Source organism: Sus scrofa, chromosome 5 (assembly GCF_054392235.1).
Source record: "Sus scrofa isolate SSC_HxYL_T2T_F1_AM1 chromosome 5, Sscrofa_HxYL_maternal_Yorkshire_Landrace_v2.0, whole genome shotgun sequence".
Lineage (NCBI taxonomy): Eukaryota > Metazoa > Chordata > Mammalia > Artiodactyla > Suidae > Sus > Sus scrofa.
Window position 1 is genome coordinate 59,224,614 of NC_139387.1, and position 18,190 is coordinate 59,242,803.

Consider the following 18,190-nt stretch of genomic DNA (forward strand, 5'->3'; position numbering starts at 1 on the left):
AGCAGGGAAAAGGATCCATTTTGTTAAGTCATTATCTAATTACTTATAGATACAGAGGTATATGAGTATAAATGCTTTTTTTTTTTTTTCCTGATGCTATTTGCAGTGGAAGGAGGATAAATTCACTGGGGAAATGTATTTGTCTCAGAGTAAGTTTTGCAAACATAGAGACACACAGGCAATATTAAACAAATGGAAAACAATTCAGTAAGTCCTAAATAATGAAGACCTGGTGTTAATGCCAAAAAAAAAAAGTTATTCTCATTATTTAGTTAGAGTCTGCAGCCATTTGATCCTTTTCATATTTTCCTACTTATTGGGAAATTTGCCTTGAAACTATGTTTATTTTTGATTGTATCATCTTCGCCTTCTTTTTAAAATGCCATGGATTATTGTAAAATCACTGCTTTGGAAGGGAAGAACATTCATTTATGAGAAACAGAGGCATTTTTAATGTAAACACTTTTCTATGATTTCAGAGGAAATAAAAAGCAGAAATAACAAGCAAGAAGCTTAGACTGTTTAGATGATGAGCAGGTCCAGATATAGTACTGAAGAAAGAGTTATAACCAAAAAGTATTGGGAAGAAAGGGACACTAATTATAAACATTTGGTATTATTTAAGGAGGCCTTTCACTTAGGAGACATGGATCCAAAAGTTACCTCAAAGTTAGCAAAAGTTATTAGTGAAAAAACTTTCTTTGCAGCATTCTCATTGAGTTGGCATAAAATAACTATCAGATTATTATTTAAATTAGAATAGGCAGATGAGTGTGTGTTCATAGACGTTCATGCAAATGAACCGTCACTCTCTTACTGGGATTGGAGATAGCTACAATGTATAAAAATGGTGATTAAAATAGAACTTTATAAAAATGTTTCCCTTTTCCCTTTAAAAAAAAAAGTTTACTATCTACAGAAACAAAAACAAATCTTTATATTTACATCAAGATAACTATTCATGACAAATATAATAATATGGAATAAAATATTGAAAGTGAGTATCAACTTTTTAAATAGAGGTTTGGCTCACAGCATAAACAAGTGTAAATAAACAAACCAAAAAAAAAAAACAAAAACAAAAACAAAAAACAAAAAAAGCCTTTCTAGGCCCAGTTCTCCCAAATCCTTCTAGAATCTTCCCTGCCAAAAGAAACATGACAGTGGGCCAGACTGCAGATAGAAGCCACGCCATCACACTTCAGGTGGAATACGCAACAGGGTTGTCAGTGCGACCTCTGCCACCCAGAAGCCAATCTTCAGCAGTTGCCAAGAATCAGGCTTTCACCATATCAAAAACCACACAGCCTAGCATTTTCCCTTTCATGTCTAGCTATCCCAGAGTGGGTTTCTATTTGCCTTTCTTTTTTCTTTGCAGCAAATTAAGACATGGGAGATCCCAGTTACGAGCCAATTCCCAGGTTTTCTCTGGGAATCTTTTAGAACTCTCACCTGATGAAAAGACCTGACTCCTGCTCCTTTCTAAGTGTTTCTGTATAAAGAATGCCATTCCCTTGGATGGTGATTTGTTCCTAGGTGAGTGAGGGACATACTCACAAACAGCTCCTATACATTCCCTGGAAAATGCCTCAGTCTTCCCGGTTTAAGGCTGGTGCCACAGCGCCTCCAAGTGGTGCATAGCAGTAGTACCAGGCGCATGACCCTCTCCCCCAGCCCGCCAATCCCCTCTCTCTGCACAGGGACTTTTACCGGAGGAAGATGTTTGGAAGGGCTGCCTCTCAAAGACACTCCAGAGTGAACTCCATCCTGTTTGTTCACGTGTGCTGAGTCGTCAGCTGCAGCAATGCTATGAATGGCTAAAATCACAAAAATCTCTCTTTACATACACACAAATATCATACACACGATCACTCTTTCCATCTCTCTTCCGTACACACACACACACACACACACACATTGGCAGGATGTGTAAGAATTCAAACAATGCTCTGGAACTTTCATCTCAATACTAAGAGCAAAAGCTCCTTAGTTGTAACTACATTTGCTGCACTGTTTCCCTGCTAAGCCGCACCATCTCCTTGGTGATTTGTTTTCCTCTATTTTTTTCCTTTATGATTTAGTATATCACAGTGACCACTATATATCTTAATATAAATGTTACTAAATTGTGGAGCCAGTAATCCCAGCTTTCAGTGTGTCTGTGAATATGTTTTACATGGATCTATGTGAGAGCTTATATACACACACACACATATCTATTTCTTCCTTTAAAAAAAAAAATCCTTGGAAGCTGGTGTTACAATGTGAAAGCTTCTCTGAGCAAGAGTTTCTTAACCCTTGTACCTCACTGTAAAAATAAACACAGAAAATGCAAAGAATCCCAAAATGCAATAGCTGTTTGCCCATCTTCTTGTATTTCTACAGTGTTGTGTCTAAGTGTTGTGCTGGCTTGAAAAGAGTCTGTGACAAGTCACTCTGTTTGGAAACACAGCTCATTCTATCCATTGTCACTGGTTTGGCTTTGGTGTTGGGGTCTCCTCTCCTCTCGGCTTCCCCTTGTCCTCATCTTCTTCCTTGATAGCCTGGATCTGTTCTGAGGAATGCTGCTGGGGGGCCTGGTCCAGGGATTGAGACTCTATGCCTGCCAACCGCTGTTCCTCCTCAATGACTTTCTTCCACATCTTGTGGTTCTGCAGGAGGTGCTGAGTTATTTGGCAGTAGATTTTCCTCCTTTTGAAAGTTTTCTTTCCTGAGAAAACACCAAATTAGACAACTTATTTGTGTGCTTAGTACATGGTAGTTATCTCTTTTTCATCTTATCAAGTACCAAATAGATACATATCTTTCTCAGTTAATTTGTATATCCTAATGATGATGTTTGAGAGTGGGGAAATAAGATGGTATGAACCATTAATATATCATTCAAGACATATTTTGAACAGTATTTAATATCTTGTCCAGTACAAGGTTCTGTTTGTATCTTAGAGTGATTACTCCCACTCCATTCAGACTCAAAGATTTTCTATCTAGATTATTGGAATAACTTCTTGTTATGTCTTCCTTTGCTTTGTCAACCAATTCAACTCACAAAAGTCTACAAGACTGATTTTTTTTTGAAAGACGGTTTTGCTATTACTGTTCTGCTTCCTGTGGACAAAACAATTAATTACAACCTCCTCCGGAAGTTCTCCCACAACCCTGGCACAAACACAGACCTCTTCCTTCTGCAGCCTGGTTTCTATTTATACATAACTGCTTACTTATCTGTACATGCAACAAACTCTTCTACTCACACACTGGTACTTTTCCTCCTTCTGAGATGCTCTTCTCAGTCATTGAAAGTTCCTGTCCATTTATTATTTAAAGACTCAATCAGATTTTGCTGAATTTCTCTTTTAAAATAATCTCTCTCTCCTAAAATTTCTTGTCACACCATGTACTCTCTCCAGAGTACTGTTTCCTGTTCTTTTTCCTTTTCTCAATATCATTATTTCTTTTTTCAGAAACTTTGCACCCAAAGTAGTTTACTTAGGAGGGAACTCTCACCCCTTTTTTCATTTATGTATTTCTAGAAAAGGCAATCAAACTCTAGTTCTTTATCCACATGCCAGTGGGTAGGCATGTGACCCAAGTCAGGCCAATCAGAGCTCTTCCCTGGGATTTTTCATAATGGCCCAGAAGGAGCATGGGCTCAGGGGATGGGGATTGGGGCTCTGTTCTTCTTTGCTTGCGTGTCTGGAATGAAGTGAACAGAGAGCTGACTATAGTTTCAGCCTCATGAAGAAAGCAAGGTTAAAAGAATAAGCTGTCAAGGAGTTTCCATAGTGGCTCAGCAGTAACAAACCCAACTAGTATCCATAAGGAAAAGGATTCAATCCCTGGCCTCACTCAGTGTGTTAAGGATCTGGCATTGCTGTGAGCTGTGGTGTAGGTCTCAGATGCAGCTCAGATCCCTCATTGCTGTGGCATAGGCTGGCAGCTGCAGCTCTGATTCACCTCCTAGCCTGGGGACTTCCATATGCCATAGGTGCACCTCTAAAAATTAAAAAAAAAAAAAATAGCTGTCGGGCAGATGAGTCAGATATAGGAACAGGAGCAAGTAAGATCTGATACTAGCCAACATCATATTTATATGAACCAATAATTTTGTATATGCTCATTTGATTGGATTTCTGTCACTTGTAACAAAAAACAATGCCCTAAATAAGCCCTAAATAATGTATATACTTTAAAGCACTTATATTGTTCTATATTCTTAAGAATTAGCTCCTCTACTAAACTCTAGCCTCTTTGAGGGTGTTTTATAGAGATCTTCTACATAGCAAGGCTCAGCAAATAGGCACTTAATACATAGATAAATTATACCATCTGGAGACCAAATAACTTAAGTGTTTTCAATATGGAAGTCCTAAGGACAATTTTTACAGAATTACATCTCTTGATTGAGAAAGTATAATAAAACCAATTTCAGCATAAGAATATGTTTTAAAGAAGGCTATTTAAATTGATGTTGTAATTTACTATTTAGGCTCCCAATTCCTTATCTATGTATTAAGTACCTAAAATGCACTAAGTGTCCCAGATTGTGATGATCCACTGACAGACAAGATAGAGGAACATGCAGCAGGGAGCTTTGACTCTAGTGGAAAAGATAGAGAGTAGAGAGTAAATAAGTAGGAGCAATTATACTGAGTCATACAAAGTCTTTGAAAGGTGGCTGGAAGAAAGGAAAATGACTTAGTTGGGAAGTTAATCCATGATGGTTGTGGCTTGGACTAGGACAGGATAATGGAAATGAACATAAGTAGATAAATGTGAGATATATTTGTGAGGTATAACCAACAGGACTTGGCAACTGTTTAGATATAAGGACAAAAAGAAGAGAGGAATCAAAGTCAACTTTGAGCTGAACAGTTGAGTGGCAAGATGTGCTGAGAAAGGGGACACTGGATAAGGAACAGATTTGAGGGGTATGTTGAATATAAAGAGTCTGGGAGACCTCCAGGTGGAGAGAGGTAAAGTGGGTAGCTGTTCTTTTTCAAGCAACCAGAATGTAACTCTTGGCACCTCCATTTGAGTGACCATTTTAGACACAGGCCAAAAAAATTGGAAGTTAGCAAAGAGTTTCTCTCTCTCTCTCTCTCTCTCTCTCTCTCTCTCTCTCTATATATATATATATATATATATATAAAATGTTTTTATTTTTATTTTTTCATTATAGCTGGTTTACAGTGTTGTCAATTTTCTACAGAAAATGACATGGTGAAGTGTTCCGCATTAGACTATATATTTCTCCATGGACAGAGGTTTATCCCCCCCGCCATCCTGTGTATTTATCTGCAAATCCCCAACTTTAGTAAGTATCCAGTAAGAGTTCACTAAGTGGATTATGTTCTCTTTAGTTTGGTTCCAAGTAAGTGAAGAAGGGTTAATAAGTGATAAAAATGATAAAGGTATGAAAAAGTGGTCTGCAGGAAATTCTGATCTAATTGAGACTACACTGGAGTTACCAGGATGACCTGCAGGGATATTTAAGTTTCCTTAATTAAGCAGTAATGATTTACAATGTATAATCTGAAAGGGGGCGGGGGAGAAAAACAGTAATAACAAAACAAAACAAAAGCCAGTTGAGATCAGATGAGTCATCTACCAAAAATGTTTGTGGACATGCTAATGATCCTTTCAATAGTTTTATTCTAATAGACCACAAAAATTTCCTATACTTGATAAGATCCAATTTTAAAACACAGTTCAGAAAACAGACTTGAATTACATTTGAACCACACAGAGAATGAAATTAAACTGAATAAATGCCAGGGGGGATAGATACAGGCAAGGTCATAAGCAAGAACTTTTAAAAAATATTTATTATATTTGTTTTTTATTCATGAGCTGCACCCATTAATCAGTTTTCTGGATGCTATGGAAACCAAGACCAATTAGTCCCAGAGTCTGCTTTACAGAAGCTTACTGTCTCTAGGAAAGAGGGCTCAGAAGACCAAAACTGACATACACAAGCTTTGTTTTATGACATATATAAGTGACCAAGATGGCCTTAATCTTCCTCTCATCTTCACTAAAATTTAGACAGGTTTCTTCCAGATTCTGGGAACCTGATCTCTTTTTTCTTAGAGCATTTCCTTTATAAAATGGGTAACTGCATATTCTTTCTCTGCCCTTCTGTAGCTAAATCTTCTCCCAGCCGCTAGCCAGTTTGGTAACCTAGGAACATCTCTCTCAAGGACCAGGGAGCCATTCCTTGGAAATGCAATTATTAAGAAAGATAGAGTAAGAGTAACTTGATCCCCATGCTGTACAGTGGGAAAAAAATAAAATAAAATAAAGATAGGGTCTCTATCATCTATCTCTGTGGGAGAGTAGCAGCCTAACTTCAATAAGCACCAACTAGCAAACACAAACGGAGTAATCATACTGACCAAATCCCTCTAAAGTCACCCATACTTTTTCACTCATTCAACCCATGGTTGAAAAACCCTTCTGCCTTTGTTTCAGTGGATTTGAGTCCAATTTCTCTCTCCTATTGAGTCTTGAAGAAAGCCTTCCTTGCCATTTTTAATACATATCCAGTGTAATTTCTCTCTGACACACTGGAATATCACAACATAAGAGGCTCAATATATGAAGGAATAGGTAAGATTTTTTTCCAAAGGATGTGACACTTGAGCTGAGATATAAATTATGAGAATTAAATACACCAAGTAAGAAGGGGCTGGCAGCAATACACGAAGTGAAGGGCCTGCATATAGGAAAAAGGCTTGGGGTCTTGGAACATGTCATCAATTTCTTCAATTAAAAACTTCCTAAGGGGAGTTCCCGTCGTGGCGCAGTGGTTAACGAATCCGACTAGGAACCATGAGGTTGCGGGTTCGATCCCTGCCATTGCTCAGTGGGTTAACGATCCGGCGTTGCTGTGAGCTGTGGTGTAGGTTGCAGACGCGGCTCGGATCCCGCGTTGCTGTGGCTCTGGCGTAGGCCGGTGGCTACAGCTCCGATTCAACCCCTAGCCTGGGAACCTCCATATGCCGCGGAAGCGGCCCAAGAAATAGCAACAACAACAACAACAAAAAAGACAAAAAGACAAAAAAAATAAATAAATAAAAAAAAAAAAAAAAAAAAAACTTCCTAAGGGAGGAAACCATAAAAAACAAAACAAAAAGACAACCTACAGAATGGGAGAAAATAGTTTCAAATGATGCAACTGACAAGGGCTTGATCTCTAAATTACACAAATAACTTACATAACTCAACAGCCAAAAAGCCAACAACCCAATGGAAAATGGGCAAAATACCTGAATACACATTTTTCCAAAGAAGATATACAGACAGCCAACAAGCATATGAAAAAATGCTCAACATCGCTGATTATTTGAGAAATGCAAATCAAACTACTATGAGGTACCACCTCACCCCAGTCAGAATAGCCATCATTAATAAGTCCACAAATAACAAATGCTGGAGAGGGTGTGGAGAAAAGGGTGCCCTTCTACATTGTTGGTGGGAAGGTAAATTGGTACACACTATGGAAAACAGTAATGGAGGTGCCTTAGAAAACTATACATAGAACTACCACATGACCCAGCAATCCCATTCTTGGGCATACATCTGGACAAAACTTTCCTTGAAAAAGATACATGCACCCATATGTTTACTGTGGCACTATTCACAATAGCCAAGACATGGAAACAATCTAAAATGTCCATTGATGGATGACTGGATTAAGAAGATATGATATATATACACAATGGAATACTACTCAGCCATAAAAAAGAACAAAATAATGCCATTTGCAGCAACATAGATGGAACTAGGGACTCTCATACTGAGTGAAGTAAGTCAGAAAGAGAAAGACAAATACCATATGATAACACATATCTGGAATTTAATATATGGCACAAATGAACCTTTCTACAGAAAAGAGAATCATGGACGTGGAGAACAGCTGTGGTTGCCAAGGGGGAGGAGGAGGGAGTGGGGTGGACTGGGAATTTGGGGTTTAATATATGCAAACTATTGCCTTTGGAATGGATAAGCACTGGGAACTATATCTAGCCACTTATGATGGAGCATGATAGAGGATAATGTGAGAACAAGAATGTGTATATGTATGTGTGACTGGGTCATTTTGCTGTACAGTAGAAAACTAACAGAACACTGTAAAACAGCTATAATGGAAAAAATTAAAATCTTTTTTTTTAAAAGCTTCTTAACAAGGGCAATATATACATAAACTAAAATTTAAGGAAATCTGAATTCTTTCTACAAAATCAATAAAATATATTAGTATACTTGATTCTTAAGAACAAATCTTTAAAATTACTCTTCTACCAAAAGCTATCTATTTTTCTATTTCTACATTGTTTTTATTGTAGTTAATTTCACATCAGTTACTGTTAAGAAATCTTTCCCTTGTTACTGTACTTTTTAACCTAATCATTTAAGTCCAGATGATCACTGGCCATAGGATGAACTAGACTCACAGTCATAAGACACACTCTAAGGCCCTAGGTAATAATTCCATTTGAAGGTTATACACATTCACAGCAATGCATTCACAAGGAAGGAGCCAAGAAAAGCTCAATTTTTCTCTTTTTCTTTCAGGGCAGCCCCCATGAGAGCAGCTGTTCTCTTATTAATGCTGTTAAACGTTAGCAATAAACCTTTCTGGAATTAAACTGAATGAGGTGACGTAGAAGAAAGTTTGTACCAAATAAATTTGCGTAGATTAGAGTCTGCAGGTGGTCTAAAACATGCCTGTATTGGAAGCCAAATTGTTCAGCACTGGAACCTTTTGAAATGAGAACAAAGAGCCTTTCATTGCTCAAATTCTAAATGCAGCTTAGTACTTCATTAGAAACCTCTTAGTTTGCTGCAAGAATCTTTCAGATTTAATTATGAGGTGGGGAAAAAGCCTTTTTTCCCTAGGATACCATATTGAAACACTTTATTCTGTCCTGAGAGATCTCCAAGTTTTGCAAATTGCTGAAATTATCAGTGCATTTTTAATTTACTTTTTTTTTCCTGAAGTCTTCAGTTTCAGGCTAAATCAAATTTACATTCTCAGTCAATATGAATCCTGAAATTAAAATTAATGAGTCCATAACAATGGAGTTAAAAATGAAGAAACTGGCTTTCCTTTTTGGTCCTGCAGAAACCATCTACATCTTGGGATGTAAAGTCTAACCTGAGGCTCAGGAATTTTTGTAAAACAAGCTAAATTGCATGATCACGATTCCCCTTCTATTTCTAGAATTCCATTATGCCATGTGGCCAATTCTTACTAAACACTAACACTGCCCAATATTTATCATTTTCTTGGCTATACAGAAAATAATTTCTCAAAGGGTATGGTTTGCAAATCATTGTTGATGGATGTTTAAAATGTTAACGTGAGGTGACCAGTTGACTTTTAGAAGCAAACAGTAAACAGAGTACACAGAATTCTCATTCCTGCTTTAATGAGCTTTATAAAAATGGGAAGGTCAGCAAAATAATACATTAGAATAGGGGAGTCAGTATGACAACCCGACCCTACAGAACAAAAACAAGTTGAATATTTGGTTGTTGCATTTCCTGCTTAAACTAATGCTGACTAGTTGAGCCTGTTAAATCTCCTGGCCTAGGTCCTTCAAGTCTGGATTATGTGTGTGTTGTTTCAATGTCTTTGAGTTCAAACAGCAATCAGGTAGGACCCATGGGAACAAAGCTTTTCCAGAGGCTAAGCCAACCACATTTTCCAATAACATTCAGTGGAAAAACTGTCCAGTCCTTAGTAAGATGGCAAATTACCTGGCTCTTTGAATGAAAAAAATAAAAAGTGAAAAAACTCATGCATGCTTATTAAATGAGCAAATGAATAAATAATCCATGAATCCCATCTTGGCTTCTACCTCTGAATCCCAAGATAAGCACAAGATTTTTAATAGAAATCTTTTTATAAGCATCAGGGGAATAAAGCAAAATTACTTTGAGAATAGAATATTGAAGGAAAACAACTTTTGATTTTCCTCCTATTCTGTACAAAAGGTAATATATGGGTTAGAACTTAAGCAAAAATCTGACCTAAAGCCAAATTTACTCCTGTCTGACCAGTCTATGGTTAGTAACAAATTCTTTATCTTTGCTCAGGTGAGCTTACAACCGGGCACTTATATGAGGGCAAAATAAGCTGATACCCAGGTTAGAATCTCCTTACTGGATGGTCAAGATGAAATAAGTCGTTTATTTTTCTGACTGCGCTAAAAAGCAGGAACAAATGATAATGTCTTTCATTGGTAATAATTTTAATAAGGGCTTTGAAAATTATCAATGTTAAGGTTGTACTTCGTTTATGAAGGTAGATAGAAACCACATGAACACAGGAAGAGTATGCACTGTCACTGTTAAGGCTTATTGCTTTTTTTAATGATGCTATTAGGGCCTTCTCCCTATGGCAGGAGAAACAGACTATTTCAAGACACAAAGAAAAATAATCTGACTTTATAGTCAATTAAGTTGAATGGATTAGAATGACTACATGATGCACTCCAAATTGTTTACTGGAGATTGGCACTTGCCATCTGCCTCTACATGGATTGAATTGTGAGCCACAGCAGCTACTGACCCTCAGCACCCCAGGAAAGGAGCTCAGGGTGGAGATCAGGAACGAGGCACTCTGTGCTCTGGGAAAACTGGCAGAACAGGTCTTCAGATAGATATTTTCAGGAGAAGATTCTAATAAGCCCAGTTCTTGCATCTCCTTGTATCTAGAAAAGCCTTAAAATCCCTGATGGTGACATCTGCTCCTCCTGACTAGCAGTAACCTTCAGGAGACCAGCAGCAAACATCTGTAAAATGAATGCTTGGTTTCATGTACCTCCCCCTTGACCAAAATCACATATATACTGACCTTCCCCCGCTACCTCTTTGGGGCAGGATTTCAGAGCTATCTGAAATGCTGCCTCCCAGGCCATAATCCTCATTTTTCCCCAAATAAAACTTAAGTCTCAACTTTTAGATGGTGCATATTTTTTAGATTGATAAAATCAGTGACCAGATGTGACATCTCTCACTGTCACTATTGCTACTACCCTGGTCCAAAGCCAAGGTCATCTCTCACTTGGATAATTTCAACAGCCCCTTAGCACATGGCTATGCTTATACCTTTGCTCCTAAGCTAAGCTCAAGAATATTCTCAATACAGCAGTTGAAGCAATCCAGTTAAAACCTAAGTTGAATCAACCAAGTCTTCTGCTCAAAACCTCTGATGGCTTCCCATCTCACTCAGAGTAAAAGCCAAACTCCAGACTGTCACCTGCAGAGCCCTACCTTCTAATCCTCTGCCATCTTGAACCCCCTGCCACCCCCAGATGCTCCCCACCCCCTTTAGCCTCACAGCTCTCCTAATGTTCTCTGAACACCCAGCCAATGCCCACCTCCAGACCCTTACACATTTGCTTTCCTCTCTCTTTGGACTGCTTTGTCCACGTCTGTTTCCATGGATCACTCCCACACTTCTTTGAGTTTTCGTTTTTTTTTTTAATCCCTTTCCTATTTAATCTTACATGGCTATCTTATCTAAGATTTTCATCCTTCTGTGCAACATTTCATAACCTCCTTATTTATTTTTATTTTAAAACTCTAGCATTTATCAGTACCTAACATATTACAATTTGCTGATTTGTCTTCCTTAGTGTCTGCTGACTCCAGTGGACTGTAAGTATAAAAGGGCAAGGATTTATCTATTTATTTTTCTGATTTGTTCATGGTTCTATCTTTAGTACCAGATCCTTAACCCACTGAGCGAGGTCAGGGATCGAACCTGCGTCCTCATGGATACTCGTCAGGTTCATTACTGCTGAGCCATGATGGGAACTCCCTGAAATTCCTTTCACAGTATCATTAATGATTCTTTAATTGTCTCCATGAAAAAAACGTATCTTTGTATGAACATGGTATTACCACAGATTCCATAGTCTGTAATTTCCATTATTATGCTATTAGGGAGGGGGGTATCCATAGTCAATGCAGCAGATAATATTTGCACTCAACTCTGTGATTGATTAGAAACCTGACATTTATCTGAACCTAAAGAAGAAAACAATCGTAGAAGCAACACATTGGAGAGATTTTCTAACTTACTTGGAGAGTCATTATTTTCACAGGTTTCCTCTTCTTTTGGTGCCTCCTCCTCTTCCTCCTCTTCTTCCGGGTCATCAGTATCTCCTGATTCATCACTGTCTTCCACCCATTTCCCTGGCATAAGTCCTGCTGAATCATAGGAGTTGCACAGAGGACCCACGATGTGTGAGATGAAAGATTCCTGAAGATTGGCCAACTGAGGAGCAGAGCGGTCCATGAAGGGGCTTATTGGTAACCCAAGGCTGGCCTCTTCATCACCCTACAGATAGGAATGTAGATGGAACAGTCACAAGGAAAGTTTAAGATAAAAATAGAGGAGTTCCTATTGTAGCTCAGTGGGTTAAGGACCTGAAGTAGTCTCTGTGAGGATGTGGGTTTGATCCCTGGCCTCACTCAGGAGGTTAAGGATCCAGCATCAGAGCAAGCTGCAGTGTAGGTCACAGGTGCAGCTCAGATCCAGTGTTGCTGTAGCTATGGTGTAGGCCTGCAGCTGCAGCTCCAATTTGACTTCTGGCCCAGGAACTTCCATGTGCTGCAGGTGCAGCCATAAAAAACAAACAGAAAAAATAAAGTGACCATTCACTTGGCATCTAAAACTCTCAAATGTGCAAGAACCCAGACGTTTATGTGTGAACTTTCTCTTTGCTTGATTGCTAAGTGATTTTACCCAAATTACTAAAGAGTCCTAAAAGAACTGCTTTGTTACCATTTACCACTTTGGTAATCTTGAGGGTTTGGTTTTTGATCAAGGGGAAATATAAGATACAGTTTAATGTCCTGGTAGATGATCTTTCTTAACATACTAATTGGTGTTTCTTATACTACAGTATTTGTTGGAGTATATTTGCATCTTAAAAGGCAATGCTGGATATAATTATCAAATAAATATGTAATCTATCATGTTTTCCTTTTTTTTTTTTTTTTTTTTTTTGCCTTGGCTGCCAGAAAGCTTAAAATAATTTATTCCTTAAAGTTGCTACCTTATCCCATTGTTGGCTTGAATTATGCTTACTGTGATTATATGCTTTCCAATACTATTTGTCTATGTTTAACAGTAATACTGTTTTGTTTTGCTTTTTGCTTTTTAGGGCCGCACCAACGGCATATGGAGGTTCCCAGGCTAGGGGTCAAATCAGAGCTACAGCCATCAGCCTACACCACAGTCACAGCAATGCAGGGTCAGAGCTGTGTCTGCAACCTACACCACAGCTCACAGCAATGACGGATCCTTAACCCACTGAGCGAGGCCAGGGATCAAACCCGCAACCTCATGGCTGCTAGTCGGATTCGTTTCTGCTGTGCCACAATGGGAATTCCAGTACTGTTATTTTGAGCTGATTTATTTTTCTGGAAAAAAAAAATAGCCTATTGTAAACCAGACATTACCTAGTAAAAACAAGGAATTATACCAAAATATCAACAATGGTTATATCTATGTAGTGGGATTACCGTAAGTGGATTTTCTCTTTTTCTTACATTTTTTTTCTGTACTTCAATATTCCAGGATTGCTTATGAATTAATTCTAAGGAAATGCAATACATTATTTTATAGAAAGCATAAATCTTTTCTATAAACCCTGACCTTCTCTTGCGGTGTAGTGGATTAAGGATCTGATGTTGCCACTGCAGTGGCCTGGGTCACCACTGTGATGTGCGTTCGGCCCCTAGGCCAGGAACTTCCACTGACACAGGCACAACCACAAAAATAAAAGTCATCCAGTGAAAGGGGATTTATTACTTAATAAAGTGCCTCATTCTATTTCTGGATGACTTGTGTAATACAAATTTCTTTTTTGACATTGACCTAAAATCTGTCTTCCCATGATATCAACAGACTGGCTATGGTCATGCCCTTTGTAGAGAAGCAGAGAAGAATCTAAGATTTTTTTTTATAAATCAAATCCTGTGGTAAGTATCTTACATAATTTATCTTCTTTACAACGACAAGGTCATGATAAACCTAATCCCAAATTTGTCTATCAGACTTTTAAGTATCCTGAAGTGAGTTATCATGTTACCTCTATTTTTCCTGAGGGTAAATACTTGCCCTTTTTTCATGTCATTTTATTCACTTGATGTCTGTCCTTTACCCATGATCCATTATCTCAAGAATCCTCTGAAGGGAGTGGTTCACAGCACCAAGTGCAAGGTTTCAAGTATAATCTGGTCTGCATAGCACAAGGTGGGAAAAGTGCCCTTCTGCTTATGTTTTCGTGGTAGCTTTGTTGGTAGTGTGTTAATTCTCACATGATCATGTCAAATAAAATGCCATTTTTATTAGCTGTTCTTTATTAGAAAAGTAAGTGAACTTAATCTGATATATATACAGCCATATAAATTCAACCTAGCTTCTATTATAAAAAAAATTTATAAAAGAACAATATTTCAAGGGTCTTCCTAATGTTTCCTGAGGTCATTTCATTATCTCAACATCTTCTTCCCCCCAAACACTTGCAAATAAACTTTATCTTAGAGCTTTTATGCTTCTAGTTTAGTACACTTTTGTCAGTTTATAACCCTCTGATTAAAACTGGCCAGTGCCTTTTCTAAAGGTAGCCTGAATATGAAATAGACTGATTCACACTTTTATAGCTTTTGGAAGATTTAGGAAAATTGTGAGCAGCCCAAATATGGATTAAGAGAAATAGTTATGTTAGTTACCTGTTCATAAAACTCATTGACAATACCCTCTGTCCACTGAAGATGGAGCTCTTTACATTTAGCTGGCCCATTGATATCTGCCAACTTTATGCACATTTGACAAACCAGCAGACGATCATTTTCATTGGTCCAATCTATTCCAACCTCATCATTCACCTGTTAGAGGGACAACATTAAAACACGTTTTGCCTCCATGAAAGCAAAAGTTGGACAGAAGAATAAACAGAATATTTACTGTTTTCCTACCACATGCAAATGAGAATACCAAGTAATGGGAAACATCTCAACTGTTTAAATTATTTTATTGGGTTGCCTGCATAAATTAATAGTAAAATAAATTGTTCCTCAAAAAAGTAAAAATTAGGAGTTCCCATTGTGGCTCAGAAGTTAGTGAATCCGACTAGGAACCATGAGGTTGCGGGTTCAATCCCTGGCCTTGCTCAGGGGGTTAAGGATCCGGCGTTGCCATGAGCTGCAGTGTAGGTCGCAGATGTGGTTCGGATCTGACATTGCTGTGGCACTGGTGTAGGCTGGTGGCTACAGCTCCAATTAGACCCCTAGCCTGGGAACCTCTATATGCCAAAAGTTTGGACCTAGAAAAGACAAAAAACAAAAAAAACCTAAAATTACAAATGATAATGATTAATTATAGAATTTAAAATAAATGCTCTTTAATGTCTGCATTTGTTATAAATTACTATTAGACAATGTGCTTACAAATAAGAAGAACTTTTCCTGAGTTAACATTGGGGCATTTAGGTTTGATGGGTGACACTCTGCTTTAGGTTCTTGACCTTTGCTAATGCTAGGTAATTTGTGTTGGGATTCCACAGAGATGAGAACTAAAACAAAAACACAATCCTCTGCACTGAAAATATATGCAAATATATACAGACAGCACCTCAATGTATAAGGGTTCCAGGTAGGGACCGATGTCTATATATCTGCTTCTGGTTAAACATTTCATTGCATTTCATTTTCACAGTTGACATAGATAAGGTGACAGAAATGAGTTTTGTTCAACACTTTGATTCCATGACATCTTTCATTGAGGTCAGAGAATGAAGACAGGTACAAATCTAGTTACCTTGGCATTAAATTTGGCTACAAAGTCAAAGTGTTTCTTCAGGTCGGTGGCCAAAATTGCTTCGATGACGAGGAAACGGAAGTGCTTAAATTCCACATGGTCAAGGTTAACTAAGAAGTTATATTCTGTCCGGGACATGAAAAGATTCCAAGCAGCAGCTGCATGGTGATTTTCCAAAACTGAACGATCATTGTAGAGCACCGCCTAGGCCAAGACAAGAGTGAAGAGTTCAACTTTTAGTTTCAACTTTTTTAGGAGTTCGACTAAATTACAAAAATAAAAGCCAGTGAGAATGTGCAAAGCTTCTGGAATCTTCTTTTATCATGGAATTTATAGGAATGTAATCTTATGATGGCTAGTTATTACTTATACATTGACTATTTCCTTTTCTTGGTGAAATTTCCTTTTTGTAAGATCAAGTTCATTTCCTTGAAACTTTAGATTCTTGCAAGTGAAGGGCTTAGAGTTAGCTTTATCAGATTTTTTGTGTGTGGGATACAAAGGAATTTAAAATATGCAAATATACTAATATCCGTAAGAAGTAACTTAGTTACTTCCACATCTAGAATAAGAATGACTTCCTTTTAGTTAAACACCTAGAACTAATAAAGAGGAATGGAATCCTGGAGAAGCCCATGGTTCAAAACATTCTTATACTACAATCAGCCACAGGCAATAATATCACCCTCTATTTGGTAATTTATATTACATAGTAAATATCTCTTGTTTGAAATTCTTTAGTGCTGAGGGAAGCTGCAAAGGAAAAGGAAGTTGCCTAAAAAAATGCTTGCAGACTACGTGGTAGATAAATGACAGGGGGTGAAAAGGTATAAGGACAAAAAGGAAAGACCAAGCACATAAAAATTAATATTGAGGCAAGTAAAAATGTATACATGTGTAGGAAAATCCGAATGGATTTTTTTGTTTTAGGGAAAATATACTCTGATATGTGAAAGACATGCTGAAAGAAGTTAAATTAAGGTAGAAAAAAATCAGGATAGATGTATTACATGTGGATTAGAAGAAAATTCTAGACTAGTCTATAAGTGAGGTTGTAGAAATGGATGAAAATAGGGTAAAAAACAAAGAGCACCCCCCTAAAAAAAAGAGTATTGGACCAGATTAGCCTCTATATTTTCTAAGGAAAAACAAGACCTTGAGATTTTTCAGTAACATGGGTCTAGCTGATTAAACCAAGAAGAAACATTAAATTCAGTTATATAAATGGAGATATCTAAATACTCGTTTAAATATATGCTAAGATGGGGTTCTTAAAAGTTACTGTTTTTGGAATACTTTGTTCAGGTAAAAAATTTCCCTCAAGGGAGTTCCCATTGTGGCTCAGCTGGTTAAGAACCAAACTAGTATCCATGAAAATGTAGGTTTGATCCCTGGCCTTGCTCAGGGGGTTAAGGATCCCGTGTTGCTGAGCTGTGGTGTAGGTTGCAGATGTGGCTCGGATCCCACGTGGCTGTGGTGTAGACAGGCAGGTACAGCTGATTTGACCCCTTGCCTGGGAATTTCCATGTGCTGCGTATGTGGCCTCTAATAAGCAGAAAAAAAAAAAAAAATCCTCCAAATGAATGAAATTTATTTTTAATTCCTCCTAAATGATTGAAATGCCATAAGAATTGTAATTGTTATAGTGAATATATTTCAAAGGAATGGTATTTATACCCAAAAAAGCCTTACATTCTTATAAGGCTAAATTTATATACAAAGATGCCTTTAATTCCTAAATTAGAGAACCAAGAAAGATTTGGTTCTCTAATCTTTTCAGAAAGAAACTTTTGTATAGGTCAGATTTCCTTCAGTGAGGAAATTCATTAACATGAATTAAAGCAGTTTTTCCTAAAAAGAAAATTGAGAAGGGATCCCCATGGGTAAAGTTCCATACCCACTATTAATAACTGAGGACACACCATGATATCCCTGATAATTTTATCTTAGGACTGAATATAGTTTGGCTCATATTCAATTGGGGCTTGTTATAAGTCAGATTTATAAAATTAATTTTCTTTGGAGAAATTTCGGAACTGAATTACTCCTCCTGATCAAAATTGAAATATTTACCTGAGGGGCACTAGTTGCAACCAGAAAAGCATTAGTCCTTCCCGGGTGATCATAATCATGCATGGCAGCAGCCACATATAATGCCATCAACTCTAAGGCAGGGATATTTCCAGACAAACATCCATATTTATCATCTGGCACGTTATACATTTTTGAGAATACATATCCCATATGTCCATGTGTAAATCCACTGTCAGAATCTGAGACGAGAAAATGAATAGAAAATTTTTAAAAAGTATTAAACTGACATCATTTCCTGTGACTACCTTT

At 37.6% G+C, this 18,190-nt stretch overlaps 1 protein-coding gene across 1 annotated transcript in view; it reads right to left on the reverse strand.

Annotated features, from left to right (window-relative positions):
* Positions 1-2,334: 2,334 nt before the first annotated feature.
* Positions 2,335-18,190, reverse strand: part of PDE3A (phosphodiesterase 3A) — a gene marked incomplete at its 5' end in the record, with an annotated part of 324,361 nt that continues 308,505 nt past the window's right edge. Inside the window, 5 exon segments of the mRNA NM_213736.1 lie at positions 2,335-2,710; positions 12,100-12,358; positions 14,761-14,916; positions 15,848-16,051; positions 17,921-18,120. Of these exon segments, the coding sequence (NP_998901.1) occupies positions 2,469-2,710; positions 12,100-12,358; positions 14,761-14,916; positions 15,848-16,051; positions 17,921-18,120 (1,061 nt within the window). The 3' untranslated portion in view covers positions 2,335-2,468.